The sequence below is a fragment of the Hemibagrus wyckioides genome, linkage group LG03 (assembly GCF_019097595.1).
Source record: "Hemibagrus wyckioides isolate EC202008001 linkage group LG03, SWU_Hwy_1.0, whole genome shotgun sequence".
Lineage (NCBI taxonomy): Eukaryota > Metazoa > Chordata > Actinopteri > Siluriformes > Bagridae > Hemibagrus > Hemibagrus wyckioides.
The window spans coordinates 14,053,559-14,072,170 of record NC_080712.1 but is presented as its reverse complement, the minus strand read 5'-3'; the positions used below and the strand labels follow the sequence as shown (position 1 = coordinate 14,072,170).

General features: G+C 38.7%; 1 protein-coding gene across 1 annotated transcript in view; it reads right to left on the bottom strand.

Moving 5' to 3' along the window:
- LOC131350840 (serine/threonine-protein kinase 32C-like) overlaps nt 1–18,612 on the bottom strand; it is an 89,123-nt gene that overhangs the window by 20,081 nt on the left and 50,430 nt on the right. The window contains exon 3 of the mRNA XM_058385777.1: nt 14,112–14,263. Within this exon, the coding sequence (XP_058241760.1) occupies nt 14,112–14,263 (152 nt within the window). The remainder of the gene's footprint in view (nt 1–14,111; nt 14,264–18,612) is intronic.

Here is an 18,612-nt window from a genome sequence, read left to right as displayed (position 1 = left end):
GAATACAGGCATGTGGGGATCATTCACACTACTGACTTACATTATGAGTTCCCATGATGAAATTCATGCCAGTTTATCAGCCAGTAATTTCAATTTTTTGCTTTGGTTTTCTGTGTGATTTTGAATCTAGCCCTCAGTGGGTTGATGATTTTGGTTTCCATTGAGCATTGTCACACAATTTTGTTCACAACAATTACACAACGTATATAAGTAAAGATTTTCAACTTTGAATATTTTGTTTATTGAGATCCAATGTGTGATTAAAGTGTTCAATTTTTGTGAGCATTGTACATCCAATGCATATGTTCACTATATTCAAAAAATTCAAGGTATTTTGACTTTTGTACTCAAATATAAAAATGTGTATGTATAATCATAAACCGAGATTAAAAAAGTTAAAACACTGATTGGAAATTTGTCTTCTATGTTTCAAGGTTATGAGAAACCATATGATGGACTCAAATTCAAAAGCCTCCAGGAATTTTCAGTGTGATTGAAGTCAAGTGATTAGTTAAGATTAGCTAGGTCATGCATGTCTTTGGGGTTATTGTCTCCAATCTTCAGATTCTGTTTCTTAGCTGATAAAAAGAATTCTTACCTAACATTCATTTCCATTTGCACAGAATCAGCCCCGTGTCATGACGCTGCCATCTCTGTACATCACTGTGGCATAGATATTCTTGGGATCATGCACGCCTTTTTTCCAAACATGACAAGCTGAATTATTACCCATCTTTATCCAGATTATACTGTTCCAAAGGTATTAATCCAAAGGATGATTGAGATACAGCTCATTGCTTATTGTTTTCTGTATACTGTATCGGCTGTGTTCAGGCAGCTCTTTTCAAGTGACTTCTTTGTTCTCTCTTGCCTTCTTTATTTATTAGTCTGAATGCAGGTTGTGATATCTTGCATGTTATACCTGTCCAGAGATGATCAGTTGTAATTTCATTAACTTTTCACCTGCGTTTTGCTGAACAAATTGTACTGACACGGATGTATAAGGTTTATGGTACGTCATTTTTTTGTTCAAGTTGCAATTAATAATATTCTCCATTTTAATTTTTGGCTACTTTGCATTTTATTCCCATGCCATTATATCCTGTATGCAGTTTACAGCATTGATCTAGAATCTGATTTATTTATAATCCTGACTATCCTTGTGCTATCATGCAGTACATTTCCCCAGGTTTCTGCTAAACTGCTTTTGCCTCTCTCCTAATGCAAAATGTTATTCTCCACTTTTGAGTGACATCTGAGTAGCTTTCAGTGTCAGACTCACATACATACATACACACACAGATAGATCTCAACCAGCCTAACAGTCACAGTGATCTGATAAACATGAGATATGAGAGGCCGAATGCATCATCCTTCACAATAAGAGCCGACAGAAGGAGGACAAATGATGGTGGTCAGTGATTTTAAACAAAATCCTGCACAATGACCTACACATGAAAGGTAATATAAAACAATAATAATGATATCCTATTCAAGTTAAAGACAGTGTGACTAGTCTGGTGGTCATGACATTTCTTTAGGTCTAGGTTTAAGAAAGGGTCATCATTGCCAAAGTCAAAACTTTCTGAGCAGAGTAAAATAATTCTGACCACATCTAGCTACGGTCATCTGCAAGGCAACATCGTACCAGCTAATAAGCAGTTGGGAATAGTTCTATAAAGCAAACAAAAATGCAGTTTTATGTTATGTTTTAACGTCTATTTATACAATGGTGTCAGTACTGGAGTATGCTGAAGCAATTCAAATCTGGGACACATGACACATTAGGGCAGGAAATAAACCACACATTTATGTGAAATGAGTACAATAACCAAACAGGTTGCAACTACAAGCTGACTGGTCATAACATTATTGTTGATATATGCCATATAATGAGGTGAAAACAGCAATGAGCAGTTTATTAGGGACAGCAGGCAGATCCAAAATGTTAGGCAAAAAACCCCCCAAAAAACCAGACCCGGGTCAGGAGAACTATAAACAGGATGTCAGAGGCAAAAACAGAGAACGAGTTGAAGATCAAAAAACCAGAATAGCAAGAACAAAACAAACGGCTTGGTAAATGGCAGGCCATGAGGACACTGAGCAAATAGTTTGCTCCGTACACAAGACACACGAGGACATGACATGAATCAAAACAAATGCTGAAGTGAGCGCTATAGTGCCGCAGGGTGCTGTGCTTGCAGCGAGGCTCGAATCCCGGCACTTGGCGCAAGGGGAAGATTTGTGACAATATAAAACCTTTCCTGGTTGCTACTGCCAGGTTTGAGTATTTCAGAAACTGCTGATCTCCTTTAACTTTCACAAACAAAAGTCTCTAGAGTTGGTACCAAATCTGGGTTCCACTCCTGTCAGCCAAGAAGATTCACCCAAATAGCCTGCTGACCCTCTGCACACAGGATGTTTTTTGTTTTTCACACCATTTTGTGTTGTGTGTGAATACAGTATATATGCAGTGTATATACTGTATATTTATTTAATATAGTTCATAGCACACAGAAAGTGGAACTGTGTAACTTCTCTGGAGTTTATATTTCACATACAGATGCAATATTTGGCATTTGGTAATCACACTTGTTACGGATGTGAGCCTTTAAAAAGTCAGCAAACATCCTCGGCTCTGCACTCAGTTAAAGTAGGTCAATCAAACCATCGAAGTTTATGGCTCCTCATGCTCTAGTCTGTCCCCCAACAAATCACTCACATGCTCACTGACATTTCAGGGTTTAAGGATAAGTGGGGTAATCACAGGCAGTGTGAGGCTTAAAGGACGCTATATTGTTCCAGAAAGTTCTAGGCCAGGCTTCAGGGACAGTAAGGTGGGACTGTGAGGATGTAGTGAGGGGTCTTCTCTAGCCAGAAAGAGAGAGAGAGACAGAGAGAGAGAGAGAGCGAGAGAAAGAGAGAGAGACAGAGAGAGAGAGAGAGACAGAGAGAGAGAAAGAGAGAGACAGGAAGAAAGATGGAGGAGAAAGAAGAAGGCTACCAGGCTGGACAGAGTTTGAAAGGCAGACTGAAATAATCAGGACATGATGACAAATGAGCCAGGGGAAGCAGAGAGAGAGAGAAAAAGAGAGAGAGAAAGAGAATAAGAAAGAGGAAGAGGGAGGGAAAAGTAAGTGTGATAGAGAGAGACAGAGAGAGGGCATTGCATTTGCCTGAAATTTGCGCAGTGCCCCAGAAAACAGTCAGAGGATGCTTGGCAGTGGGCAGACAAGCAACTCGATCAGACCACACACACACACACACACACACACACACACAGTAATTCCTTTTGGTCTTGCCCTCACAGTACAGTAAGTGCTCTGTACCTTTCTATCCTGAGCAGGTTCCTCCCTCCTCCCCTTCCTCTTCCATCTCTCCTCTGGCCTTATTCTACAAGGTGCACTTGTAAAGCATCGTCCTGGGTGAACTTCAGAACTAAAGTAGCCGCTGCAAAGATATTAACTGCTGCAGAATTGAGAGCAGTGTCCTCTATGAAGAGCACCTGCACTACATGACTGACCACCATCTTTAATGTGCAAATATATCACACAGTGAAGCTCAATAGATCTGTCCACTGTCACTACTTTTTTATTCATTTATTTTTATTCATATTAATAGAGTTATTAGAATACTACATGAACACCATTTAAGATATCAAAATATCAAATAAAAAAAGGAAAATGTATTTATACATTATAAATAGATACTGCATAAATGGGCCACGGTTTAAAGGAACGCTCCACACTGAAACACTTTTCATGTGTGTTTATAGTAACGTTTTTGTAAAATGCTTAGTGATTAGAGAATCTGTTGGTTAATCCTGTATTTTCATTATTTCTTTGAAAATGTATTTTTGTATTTATTGTCTTTTGCACTGTCTTGTCTATGCTCTGTTTGCACCTAGCTGCACACTGTGCACTTTACGTGGCTAAGACAAACTTCTGTCCTAGCTCTGTGGTGTTGTTTGTTGTTTTGTGTTGAACTTGTTGTTGTATGTTTATGTAGCACCAGGTCCTGGAGAAACGTTGTTTCATTTCACTATGTACTGCGCCAGCTATATGTAGTTGAAATGACAATAAAAGCTTCTTGAATCTTGAATCTTCAATCTTGAAAGTATGTGGATATTTGCCACTACTGCAGTTACAGTGGCACTTAATAGGAGAAAAATGTGATAAAAAAATGTGGGAAAACATAAAAAAGTCATAATTTTCAGATTTCACTGTTAGTTCCAAAAACAAATGAGTAACAATGTCTTTCCTCACCATTTTTCAGCATCAGTCAATGTCATAATGATGAGAAATCCATCACAGAATTAACAGAGAGTAAATATTGGACTCAAGTGTTGAAGACTTCAGGTGATCAATGCAATTGTTTAAAGCAACTGTTCTGGTTATGGGTTATGGTTACGGCGATTCAGCTAGATAATGATCTATGTGATGACAAGCATGGATGCAGTTAATGGTGGTATTAGCATGATGTTGAATCTTTAATCCCTTATCTGAACACTGTACAGATGGGATAGGTGATAGTGCTGGAGACTAAAGTGCTAAAGCTCTGCTGCATCACTCTTAAGGTAAAGATGAAGCAAAGGCTCAGGTACCACTCTCAGCATTGGTGGTAATGTAGGCAACTATTAACCAAAGGGAATATAGACCAACAGGTCTTAACTAAAAAAGTGTTCCATTCATCCAGGTATAAGTTTGGTGTAATTAATAGAGGAACAATTTATTTTATCACATATACATCACAGCACAGGGAAATCTATTCCCTCACAAAACTTGTTAGGAAGCTGAGATCAGAGCACAGGGTCAGCCATGGTACAGTGCCTCTAAAGCATAAATGGCTAAGGGCCTTGCTTAAGGGTTCTAAGAGTGACAGCTGGGGCTTGAAACCTTGACCTGTTCTTTGTTACTGAACAGAAAATCAGTAGCACAGAGCCACTAGTGCCTGCTAAACTGGCAACCTAAAGTGAATCCTAAGTATACTGACATATAATTGGTAAATATTTCTCTGATTAATTTTGTAGTATATTACAAAATGTCATAGTATATGAGCTGAAAATGAGAACAAAGAAAGACTGGGCATCTCTACTTAAAGCAAATGTTAGCCCTAACCTAAACTGTTCTGAAACCTCTTTGCTGGCAGAATTAATCCCGTCACTCTGCACCTAGCCATGCTATCAGTCTGCCAGCCTGCCCAGTCCTATCAATACCAGTCTCAGCATCGTCACTGACATTCACTGACTCTGTGTGTGTGTGTGTGTGTGTGTGTTTGAGGTTACACACATGCTGACACATTCAGTGTGAATCCTACTGATGACTCACCCCGGGGAGAATGTTAAATCCTCTTAAAGGGGAACGTCGCAATGTGTGAATATACACACAAATGTACACACACATTATTTATGATATTGCCTCTCATTAATTTGGATGCAAAGTGGATTCAGAAAATTACTCAGACCCCTTTCTGCACACCTTATTGTGTTATAGATTTATTTAAACACTGATTGTTATTTTGTTGCCATTAATGTGTACACAATTATCCCTAGTGACAAAACTAAAATATATTTGTCGAAGTTTTTGTCAAAATGTATTACAAATAAAAAAAACCTTGAGTATCTTATTTAGATCAGTCCTCATAGCCTTGGCTAAGGCACTTTAGTTTGAGCTCAGGTGCATCTTGTTTGCTTTGAGTATCTTGAGGTGTCTCTACAACTTGCCTGGAGTCTACCTTTCACAAATTCGATTGATTTGACATGATTTAACAAGGTGCTCACCTGTGTGTTTAAGATCGCACAATTCAGAGTACATGTCAGACCAAAAACCATAAGACATGAGAGAAGCCATGAAACTCTGGGTAGAGCACTGTGATCAAATTAAATCAAGATATAGCTCAGGATCAGTATTTAAAAACATTTCTAAAGCTATGGATATTCCCAAGAGCACATTGGGCTCCTTTTTTGTGAAACTGAAGAAGTTTGGACCCACCAGGACTCTTCCTAGTACTCAATGTCTGGTAAATTCATAATTGCAGTGGGTAGCTCAATGATTAAGATGTTGGACTATTGATTGGATGAGTTCAAAGCCCACTACTGCCACTGCTGGGCCCTTGAACAAAGCCATTACCCGTAAACTGCTCAGGTGTATAAATGAGATAAATGAAAGTCACTCTGGGTAATGGCGTCTGCCAAATGCCATAAATGTAAATGTAATTGGGCTACAAGGTTCTTGGCCAGGGAGGTGACCAAGAACCCAATGGCATCTCTAAAAGAGCTTCGGGAGTGCTCAGTAGAGATGGGAGAACCTGGCAGAATGATATTCATCTCAGAAATGCACCATCAATTAGGCTTTTATGAGAGTGGCTTGATGTAAGCCACTCCTGAGTAAAAGGCATGTGGCAGGCATTTTAATGAGAGGAACAGTTACTCTGGCCTGATGAGAAAAACATTTAAATTTCAGGCTGAACATTTGGTTAAATCTGTGTACTGTTCATAGAAACATGGTGGTGGCAGCATTGTGCTATAGGGGTGCTTCTCAGTGGCAGGAATGGGGAGATCATTTATTTAGTACAAAGTACAATTTCAGCTAAATACAGAGAGGTCCTTAAAGAAAACTCTCTCCAGAGTGCACACAACATCAAACTGAAAGGAAGATGCACCGTGAGTGACCCAGCTATAAAACAACTGCAGACAATCCTGAAGATATCAGTTCACAGACCCTTCCCCATGTAATTTGGTTGGTCTTTAGAGGATGTACAAGAAAGGATGCTTGAAACAGCCCAAATTCAGGTGCACAATGTTTGTAAAGATTTACCCAAAGGAGCGGTGAATGCTTATCTAAATGAAAGAATGAAAGACTCTAGTTATATGTGTATATATATATATAAAAAATATGTTCAAAAACTCAATGGATTTTCTGAAGCTACTGGAATTTGTTATATGGTTAATCAATCTACACTTCCTGTTGGCAGGTCAATTAAGAAGTGAGCCTTCTGGCTAGCTTATTAATTACATCAAAGGCAAAGCGCTGTGGCCATGCCGCCTGTGCCAGTGATAAAGGTTTTATAAGTCTGCTGTGTCTTGTGATTTTATCCACCAATAAGAGGTCACAGTCATTCACTTGATGAAGAACATGTGATGAAGAAGTGCTGACTTTGCAGGTTTCTGTCCCAGCTTTTAACTTCATGTCACCTAAAATAAATTCCCTATCCAACCAGTCTGAAATGAAAACGAAAACCTGCCATGTAAAGTAAACACAGAATGCTGTCGGCTATACAAACAGCAAATTTACAAAATTCTAGACAGATTGGAAACAATATCTTATTCTGATGGATTGGTTGATTGTGAGCTATAGAAATTCTTATATATTCATCAAAACAAGCTGTTTTAGAACAACCCGCAACTCCCTGTCACGTCTCAGAGTGGTGTAAATGGATACAGTAATTACAGCTTTCGGCATGCTTGACATTTTCAGGGCTTACGGCATGTTTTTCCTGTAGAGGAAGAGAGACACAGCTCACTCTCCCTGCCTGAAACATAATGAAGCTTCTCTGAGGTGAACACACAGAACCTTTTCAAAGCAGTGCCAGTGTTCAAAGCTGCAAATAAAACAAGCAGGAATAAAAAGCATCAGGAAAAGACACAGCGCTTAAATGCAGCATGTGCAATATGTAAATACTGTTTCTAAAAGTGCCCTCTGGGGAAGATGTACACACTTATAAACATTCCTACCTAACTATGGGCCATCCTGAAATGATACAGGTTCATACTGCTTGAAAGAAAAAAAATTGAAATTGTGTAGCCAATCACACACACACACACACACAAATTTTCTTACTTAAAATGTGACCAGTTACCCCATAGACTTCAACCTGAATCTAAAATTACATGTGACCCACCTGAACATTCAGTACCTATTAGTTACCTAATATGTACCTAATAGAACTGCCTATGTGGCCCTGCAATGGACTGGTGACCTGTCCCGGGTGTACCCCTGCCTTTCGACCCTATGTGCGCTGGGATAGGCTGCAGCAGACCCCTGTGACCCTAATTAGGTATAAAGCGGGAATAGACAATGGATGGATGGATGGATGGATAGAAGTGCCTATTAGTTCTTCTTATTATTATTTCTATTCATATATTCTTAACTTCTTAAATGTAGCTTCTTAAACCAGTTTCTTTAATTTAGTTTTATATATATGTATATATATGCACAGTCTAAAAAGGAATACATTTTTATTTCACTGCAAGTTGTATACTGCATATAACTTTGTACATAACAAAAGTCTTGAAACTTGAATCTAAATTCAAAGTGTACTGTATCTTTATTTTCTGCATTACAGTGGAATTTGAGCTAGAGATAATTTGGCCAGAGAATGATATATTCAGTGAAGTTTTCTAACATTTCAGGCAGCTGTCAATAAATCAGAGAAGAAAAAAACAAAATAATCCAGCCAATCTGTCATATTACCCCTCAATTCAGAAATTTTAGGTAAAGTGTTTTGGGGGCGTGGCCATAAAGGGGGCACTGAAAGGATCAGGCAAATATATGTAATTAAATATTTAAAAAATGTTAACGATTAAACTTCCTAACAGTGTTTCTCTTGTGTTTATCCTCCAGATGATATAGCAGTCATTTTACCTGAGGGTTGAATCTGTTATGTTGACTCATCGTTAACCAGTCCCTAGCATTTCCAATAATAAGTAGGCATTCCTTAGAGACAGAATCGGTCTCTAAACCACCTCCACACCATGTCTGCTGAATATATTAACTCCTTCATTACTAATCAAATGCTTCCTGTTTTCCTTCCTTGTGAATTCTTGCTGAGCTTTTTATTGTGTATTGTATTGTTTTTTTTCTGTTTTGACCCACACTAACTATTCTCAGCATATGCTTGGTCTATTTTAGTCTCTGTGGTAACTATTCTCAGCATATGTTTGCTCTATTCTTGAACTTTCGTGTTTGACCATTACCACTGTTTCGATTCTTATAATTTAATCCTGTCTTGGATTTTGAAAAATAAATCTCCTGCACATGGATTCTCATACATCTGAATCGTGTCTTCGGTAGTTGTGCATTTAACCTCGTTTTAATTCTCTAATAACGTCAACAAAATAAACTTAATCCAAAGGAAATGAAGTAGGATGAGTGGGTGTGATTGTGTGCACGTGTGTGTGTGTGTGTGTGATTGTGTTGTTTTTATCCAAGTGCTCGCACAGATGCTACAGAAAATGTGGTAAGGAAGAAGCAGTTTTTTTTTAAACCCCTGTAGCCACTCGTGATTTGTGATAAAGAGAAGGGGAAGCTGACTTAAATGTTTGAATGTTTATTACCCATCTTGTAACATAAGCAGTATTTTGTGAGGAACGGATTACTTTATTATGCAGCCTGTTGAATGCATTTTATGTTGATAATCGAGAACCTCAATCTCAAAGGATAGCCAAGGATGCAATATTTGCCTTTCAACTGGGCAGACTGCATTATCAAGCCATGAATTTGCCAGATCTTATTTGTTCTGCTGTCCTTTCCATTTCACCCTTTGGTCCTAATTATTAAGCAGACTTCTTGGAAGAACTGCAGTGAGAAAGTAGGATTGAATCATGTGTAAATCATTTTTGTACCGCCTGAAGCCATTTAATTTCCTCTGATCCTGAGCCAACACACACACACACACACACACACACACATATATATATATATATATATATATATATATATATATATATATATATATATATATATATATATATATATATATACTGCGGTATACATTGTGCAATGATAATGTGCTAGAGCCAGGTTTTAAACTGTTCATCAGACTGAGTGGTAAAAGCTACCAAGTCTGTGGGAGAGAGATGATTAGGGGGAAAAAATGTTGTTAAGAAAGCAGTGTTTCTTTGCCAGAATTGCCAAAAGAAGAACTTAACATTCAGTGACAATTCCTAAGGCAACGCAATGAGAAAGAAAAAAACAGCACTTTCCCATCAGTCACACTTGAACTGTCAAAACCTCCTTACACTTCAGTTCCTTCTTCGATTCATACATACAGAGCTGCACATAATGCACTCTTTACACACAGGCGTAATAAGTCTGCAGTATATCATAACACTTTCCAAAACCACAAGGGAAGAGAAGGCAACACAACACAGTCTCCATAACCGAGCTCTGCTGCAGGTACACAATGAGGCTAGTATGATTAATACCCCCTAAAAAAGTTGCATTCAACTCCTAGAATCTGACAGGATGCCAGGAGCAAACGCACTGCCAGGTCTATGAGGCCATTCAGAAAGTTATGTTTCGCTAACTCTTTCTGAATTTATCTGACAGCAGGAACAGCTGTGGTTTGAGCAGGAGGCAGTGGGAAGGTGGTCAGTCATGCAGCTAGTGCAAACGCTTCCTCTTGTCTAGTCAGAGAGGAAAGACAGGTGGACGTTTGATTACAGAAATGTCTTTCTGTCTAACAGCTGCGTCTGTGCACCAACGCTGATGGGTTTGCGGTGCCAATCAGCCAGGTCCATCCATATGGTTTGTGAAAACGGGGCGGCATTCTAAACAGAGAGCGGGGGAAATGATTGAAATGTGTGCCGCTCAAACAAACCCATGCAGACAGATGGAAAGTTCCCCACAGCTGCCATGCTCAGATTTATTAGAGAGTCTTGAGGGTGCTACTATAATATTAATGTTATAATTTATTTTTTTTTTTGCATCACTGCTTTCAGGCACGTGTGTGTGTGTGTTTACATTCACTGTCCACTTTATTAGGAATACCTGTACACCTTCACATTCATATTGTCAAATAGCTTCAGTTAATGTTCATATCAAATGGGTAGAATGGGGAAAAGTGTGATCTCTGTGACTTGGCAGGGTTGTATGTGCCATATGGGCTGGTTTGAGTATTTTAGAAACTGCTGATCTCCTGGGAGTTCAACACACACACACCAGTCTGTAGAGTTTATGAAAAACAAAAACATTGAATGAGCAAAAATTATGTGGGTGAAAACGCCCCAAGCTTATAAGACAGGTCAGAAGAAAGTGGTTCAGAGTGTTTCAAGCTCACAGAAAGAGTACAGTAACTCAAATAAGCACTCTTTTCAACTGTGGTGATCAGGAAAGCATTTTAGAATGCACAACACATCCACCCTTGAGGTGGATGGACTACTACAACAGCAGAAGACTACATTAGTGTCCATTCCTATCAGCTGAGAACAGGAATCAGACACACTGTTCTGTAAGGTAAAATAATGAGGTGGCTTCATTCTAAGTTGACTTCACTTAGTGCTCTTGTAAGAACAGTTGCCATCAGCAAGAGCATATTCATGAAGCATTTAAAAGATAAACGCCTACCTCTTGAGCTTTAATGGCAATGTGCTATGGATGAACAACTTCAGAGGATGAGAAAAAGCTTGTGAGTGGCCTGGGTATCTTGGGAAAAGGTAAATAAATTTTCCTCTGAGGCAAAGTCATTCTATTATGTGAGCAAAAAAAAGCACTGTAATGCAAAAGTGGTTGTAGACAATTAGAAAAGAGTGTTTTATCACTTTAAATTAGGGCATGAAATTAACATCCGCCCACCTGTCAAATGCAGGTGAAATTCACTGCTGGTAAGTAGCTCTGAATTTCCCTGCCACTTTGGCAAACAAACTAGTGCTGCTAAATGAAATCAGAAGTCAGTTTGCTGTAATACATTATCCACAGCATCTTACAATTATCTCTTAAATACAACTGATCAGTTGAGAGTTAAAGGCCTTGCTCAGGGGCCCAGTAGTAGCACCAGGCTGGTGGTCCTGGGATTTGACCTCACAATCTTTCAAGCAGCAGTTCAACACCTTAAACACTGAGGTACCACTTCCTAGTAAAGAGCTTTTGGCTACTCCCTTGGAACCCTTTTTGAAAGGTTCTACATAAAACCATTAAAGGCTTACACAGAGTTTTAGTTCGATCCTCTTCATCTGCTTTCTATAGGTGTTTGATTCATTTCTCTATTTACCGTATACCCTGTTGTGTCTGTGTACCTTTGTGAAGTCTAGTTCATGGTTAATGTTTGTTTCTGATTCTTTCTGCTTGCATTTTCTTGTTTCTCTTTGTTTTGAACCATGTCAGGCTAATTAACATTTTGGGCATGTCTATGATTAACTTGTCAGCTTGTGTTCTGACCTCAGCTTGGATCTCTGACTGGATTGTGTGCCATAAAGCTGGTACATTTGATTGTGAAAGTTTTAAGATGATGAAAGCTGTGCTTTTCTCACCCCGCGGCACATGGGGCAGATTTCGCAGGGTGGATTTGCATGTGTCATACCCCTTCAACCAGCTCCCCCACAGAGGTATTAACATCTGCAGATTGAGGCTAATGCTCAGATTCAAGCAGTAAATAACTAACAAATTCTACATGCCATGCATGAAGCAATATCATAAAATCTCATTATGATAACTGATGCCTGCGCTCGGGTTTTGGGCAGCATACACCTGGTGCTTCTTCGGGTAAGACCGCCAGCATGCACTTGTACTCCAAGCCCTGTTTAGACTATAATTCCTGAATTGATCTTAATAAAACCCACGTTATAGTAATGGCTTGTAATTTGTAATGATATTTTATCTTCACATTACGGATTGATAACAAAATCTAAACGGTACATCGCTTGGCCTCTTACTGATTCTTTTATATGATTGTTGTGTGCCTCCAAATACTGTCCAGGGGTCTCTGGTGGTGTGTATTTGGTAATGAGCTGTGATTGAATTGACTGATATTGATATTGATTGTTGATATTTGCAACGGTAATGATTTAGAATGGTTATTTGGATCAAAATACATTTATGGTGGCTCTTTATGTACAATTGCTAATCTTAACAGATCTTCCATCAATATAAGGCAAGACATGTAAATGCCACTTACATATGCTACTGTGGTTCTATCAACACTAGATAACTGGCAGGGAGATTCACTTTGATGCCTTTTACCTTTTCAACAAAGTCACAGTGCATCTGGTGAGACCCTCAGTGACATGATACAGCTACTGTATCGACAGCAGGCAATCTGCACATGATCAGGCATGTTGGTTAAAGCTGGGTATTGCTGTCAGTCCAAAGCATTTAAAGCTTTCACATTTTTTAATGTTGGAACTGTCTGTATTTGGTGGGCCACATGTCACTATCCAGTCCACCACTATCTAGTCACGATGCTGCTATTTTTTCAAGCTGGCAGCAGCCAGTCCGGGGTCATTTCTGTGCACTGCTGAAGCCAGAAATGAATAATTCAGTTCAATGGCTCACGATCACCGTCATCTGCTATGAATTTCATAAAAACTGTGGCTAATCAGCATCACATTTTACAAGAGTGAATTTAAGTCACAATCAAAGACATCTTTGTCTTTGATTGCAGTAATGAATCACTGTAGGATTGTTCCAATCACTGAAGCTACAAAGTTCATTTCAAGCCCTGCTCTTCATGTAACCTGTGATTAAAAAACTGAAATCATTATTAATAAGACCACTTTAATGAGACCATGCTACTGAAATTAAGTTGCACATTAAAGTTGCATGAGACACTAGAGAACCACACTATAATTCCAGGATGGAGAGGTTACAGGGAGCAAATGTCATAATAATAAAAGATCCTGATTCACTGCACTTCATCTACGTGTGTTTGTAGTACTGAGTATTGATAGACATTTAGCCTGTCTTGAAATATATTTGAAGGAATAAATCACTTGTTTAATCACACATGTGGTGTGTAGTCCACAGAGAATGGCAAAATCAAGTAGCTGGAAGAAATGAAATATTATTTAGGCTTATAATTATTAAATATAGACCAGTACTGTTGATCATTCTCACTGATTCTCATATTATTCCAGCAGTTAACCTACCTTTAAATAAAACTATGGCCTGGGAATTTGTACATTGCAGGCACGTTATAAGTCACACAGAAAGAAATGAAAAAATGCACTTGCAGGAAAAGGTAATGTGTGAGAGCGAGAGAAAATGAGACATAATGGATACAACCATGCATTTGTTACAAGACACTTTTGAAAGCACTTTTTGCAGACAGCATAGACATAGACCCATCATTCTGCATGCAGTATACATAAAGGAAGTGAAAAAACACAGGATAGTCACCAGAGGTTGACTAAAAAAACATGTTCAATGTCCTGTAGGATCTCTAGCTCTCTAAAGACGTTTCGGACCTCATCTCGCTCTATGCATTGCTGTTTGTTCATGTACTTCATGGCGTACATCTTCTCCGTGTCACGCTTCTGCACAATACACACCTGCAGAGGAGAGCAAACACACACATATACACGCACAGGGTGAGACAATTTACAAAGCTTTAAAGATGCACCTAGACAGAAACTGTTAATGCTGGCATTTTCCTCAGCTATTCTACTTGACATCATCTCTGTTATTTCTAATAAGATCAGCACAAACTGATTTAAGGTGGAAATAATTGATGGATTATCTGTCACAGACAATGCAGAGGTGCTAGATTTGCAAGTGTGCATTTTCCTTTTTCAGAAATCTCACTTCTTTGTTGCCAAATAAGTCATTATACAACATAAATAAATAAATAAATAAATAAATAAATAAATAAATAAATAAAAGATCTGCAGATCTGTCTGTAATGTTATCCACTTTTTGTAAGTGTGAAATGTAACACACCCACAAGTGTAAGTGGTTCTATGTCCAATGTAAAGTGATAATCTTTTGTGATGTTCCTGTACAAGAGAAACTGTAAAGCATTAACAATCTGAAGGGCACAAATAAGCAAACAGTGAGCCATAATGAAATATTTTGAGATTTGGTCTTGAATCACTCACTCTTGAATTTTCCGACTGACCAGACATACCATTAAAACCACTGACTGAGTGAAGTGGATAACATAATTATGTTGTTTCATTGGCACCTGTCAAAGGCTTGGGTATATAAGGCAGCAAGTGAACAGTCAGTTCTTGAAGCTAATGTGTTGGAAGGAGGAAAAAATGGGCAAGGGTTAGAATCCAGGGCCAAATTGTTATGGCTAGATGACAGGGTCAGAGTATCTCCAAAACAGCAGATCATGTGGGGAGTTCCTGGTATGCAGTGGTTAGTACATACCAAAAGTGGTCAAGGAAGGACAACCGGTGAACCAGGGTCAGGGTCATGTGTGCCCAAGGTTTACTGATGGCACAAATTTGCTGAAGAAGTTACTGCTGGCTCTGATAGAAAGGTGTGTATGGAGCTGTGTAGCTGCAGATCAGTCAAATTGTCCCATGCTGTCTCCTGTACATAGCTGAAAGTGCCTACAGTGAGCGTGTGAGCATCAGAATCTGGACCAAGATGCAATGGAAGAAGTTGGGCTGGTCTGCTGAAGCATTTTTCATTAACATCATGTGGACAGCCAGGTGCATGTGGCAAACTCACCTGGCAAACAAGTCTGATCCACTGAGGTCGACCCTCAAAACTTTCAAAAACTGTTGCTTTTGTCTTGGTGCCAAATACAACAGCACCCCTTCAGAGGTCTCATGGAGTCCATGTCTCAACGAGTCAGACCTGTTTTGGCAGCACAAGGAGGATCTACACAATATTAAGCTGGTGGTTTCAATGTTATAGCTGATTGCTGTATGTCTTACTATATTGTTATTATTACTAATTAATTAATGTCTATGATTAATTTGGAATGTGTGCTCATTTTCGGTCTAAAAAGAGAATTTTCAAATGTTTATCATCAGCCAGAGATGCATTTGAACGTGATAGATGGCATACATTCACAAAAGACTGAGGCTTAAGATCTTGATCATGAGGCTTAAACTGGGGTCATTTATTCTGACAACAAGGTGACAGTTTAGATCGTCCTGGCAGATTATAATGTAAATTAATAAGATAAGGGTTATATTAATATGGTTTCTTCTTACCATTAAAATTGGGGGAGAAAAAAGAGACTATGCTACGGGCACTGAAGGTCTGTGAGTTGTATTTTTAATAAAAGGAGTATTAAGCTTTAACTTATTTGGCTGTTATTAATATTTTCCATTTTCCTTTATTCTTTATACATAATTAAAACTGCTTTTTTTTGGAGATATCCTTGAATACATTTTTCTCATGGTATTTTTAGACTGATTTAGCTTTAATCATCCAGTTATCTACTTAAATTGTACAGATCCAAAGCATAAACAGCTCATCTCTTCTCCACTTCATCCCTAGACAACACAGTATTCCCTTATCACGATATTTTATTCAAAACTATTCCTTCCAGTATCATTTTACACTATTTTATCCATCTTATAATAATCTTTCTTCGTAACATTAACAGACCACATGCACAGCTTTTATCGCTGGTAAAATATGACTTATCTTACTGCTTAGTGTCTTTTTCACATTGTTCATTTTATGATCTAAATATACAGCACTAGCTACGCTACACTACACTACATTACACAACATTATCCAACATTACACTACACTACACTACACTAGCATTTTCCCCACTGATGATCATGAAAAACCTTCGTTGTAAAGCTGTTGGAATTGTGACAGGATCCCTAGTGATGCCAGATGTTTTCCCTGTATCATATGGCCATAATATGTAAATTACATAAAAAAAACCTCTTTTAATCTCCTTGTACTTCTGTGTGTTCTGCACAATTTTGACAGGTACTATAGTGTTGCTGCTTCACAGTTCCATGGCCACTGGTTTGATCTGGAGCTTTTCTTACTGTCTTTGTGGAGTTTCCCATGTTCTCCCTGTGGCTTTTCTAACAGTTTCCTCCCACCACAAAGTCATACCCCAAGGCGTGAATGTGTGTGCGCATGGTGCCTTGCGATGGACTGGTGTCCCATCTTGGGATGTACTCCAGATTCATCGTACCTTTGACCAGGTTAAAGCAGTTAATGACTGAATGAATAATCAGTAAACTGCTAGTCCTAAACCTATGCTTGCACACAAACAAGCTAACTGTGCTACAGTATATGACCCAAGGTATGTGGACAATTGTGCATCATACCCATGAGGTTCTTCCTCGTTTTACCACACAACCGGAAACAGATAATTCTATAGATTTTTTTTGTATGCTAAAAATTTGAATTTCCCTTCACTGGATCTAACAGGCCCAAAACTGTTTCATCATGATAATGCTGCTGTGCACAAAACGAGCTCCATGAAGACATGGCCTGTCCATGTCAGTGTAGACCTGCACAGGGCTTTGACCTCAATCCTCAAACCTGAAGAAAACCAGCAGGATGAACTGCAATGCCGACTATGTGACAGGCCTTCTTGTCCAACATCAGTGCCCAACCTCAGTAATGCTCTTCTGGATGAATGAGCACAAATCCTCACAGCCACACTGCAAAATCTAGTGTAAAAGCCTTCATAGAAGTATGGAACCCTTCCAAAAGCAATAGTGTATTTGATGGATAGAAAAATGTTTTTTGACAGGGTAGGGACAGATTAATAAAGAATTTAATCACGTAGAATCGCAGCCCAGTGACTTTATTACCATTAAGTCTGATTCATAATGGAAGAGTTTATGAAGCAGTTTTTTGGGAGAGTGTAAAAGGCGTCACAGAAGGCAGTTCCATTTTAATAGAAGTCAGGTCAAGAAGCTTTTATTGTCATTTCAACCACATATAGCTGACGCAGTACATAGTGAAATGAGACAACGTTTCTCCAGGACCCTGGTGCTACATAAAACAACATAACAACAAGGAGCTACAAAACAATACAGAGCTAAAGACAGAAAGTAAGTTGTCCTAGCTACATGTACGTGTTTAAATCCACATCAGCTGAACGAGAGAAAAACGCGAGGCTGCACTTGTTATCTGATGACATGTAATGTTAGGGAATTCCAAAGAAATCCAATGAAAGCTTATAATAACTCTTTGTATATACTGATGTCCTAATAAAGTAACATGGATTGAACAGGGTTTGATATACTGATACTAATGGATAACTAGAAAATACAAGAACAGGCTGGTAATTCCCTGTCCCACTGTCTCGTGTCCAGTTTTAATTGAGCTGCGTTTTAATTACAGCTGCCCCAATTTCATCTCTCCCTTTCGCCCGTGTTTTGTAAGTATAACAGTACACAATACATTTGGGTGTTGGTTTTCTTGATAAAAATGAAAACTGCTGCATCTGGCATGAATTTGGGGTCAAGAAAAAAAAGTATTTAAAAAGTATGTCAAGGCTTAACCAAGCCTCCAGATATGCTCAGCTTAATATATCTGCTGCTTGGAAACGGGGCACATCTTCCTGGGAGCTTGGGCAATTGCTTGGTTTGTCTGCCCTCCATCTTTAGATCAGAGCACAGAGGTTGGAATGGAGGTTATAAATGAACTTGGACTGTGGGAAGGCCACATGTATGTTGCAACAGCCTCATCCCCCATAGAGTTATTCATATCCTAGTGCTTTGGTGCAGGCAAAATGTGAAATAAACAACTTCTGGTTAGCAGCAAGTTGATATTGGGTCATCTCTCTGGAACTGAAACAACAGAGAATATTGTCTTGCACTTATATAATAGTGACCATAAGAGCTGTAAATGCAGTATCTAAAATAATCTTTGTTTTTTTTATTACCAGCTGAAGTGCCTGGGAACTTCAAAGTAAAGCGTTCTCTGTACACCAGGTTTAATTATATAAGCTAGC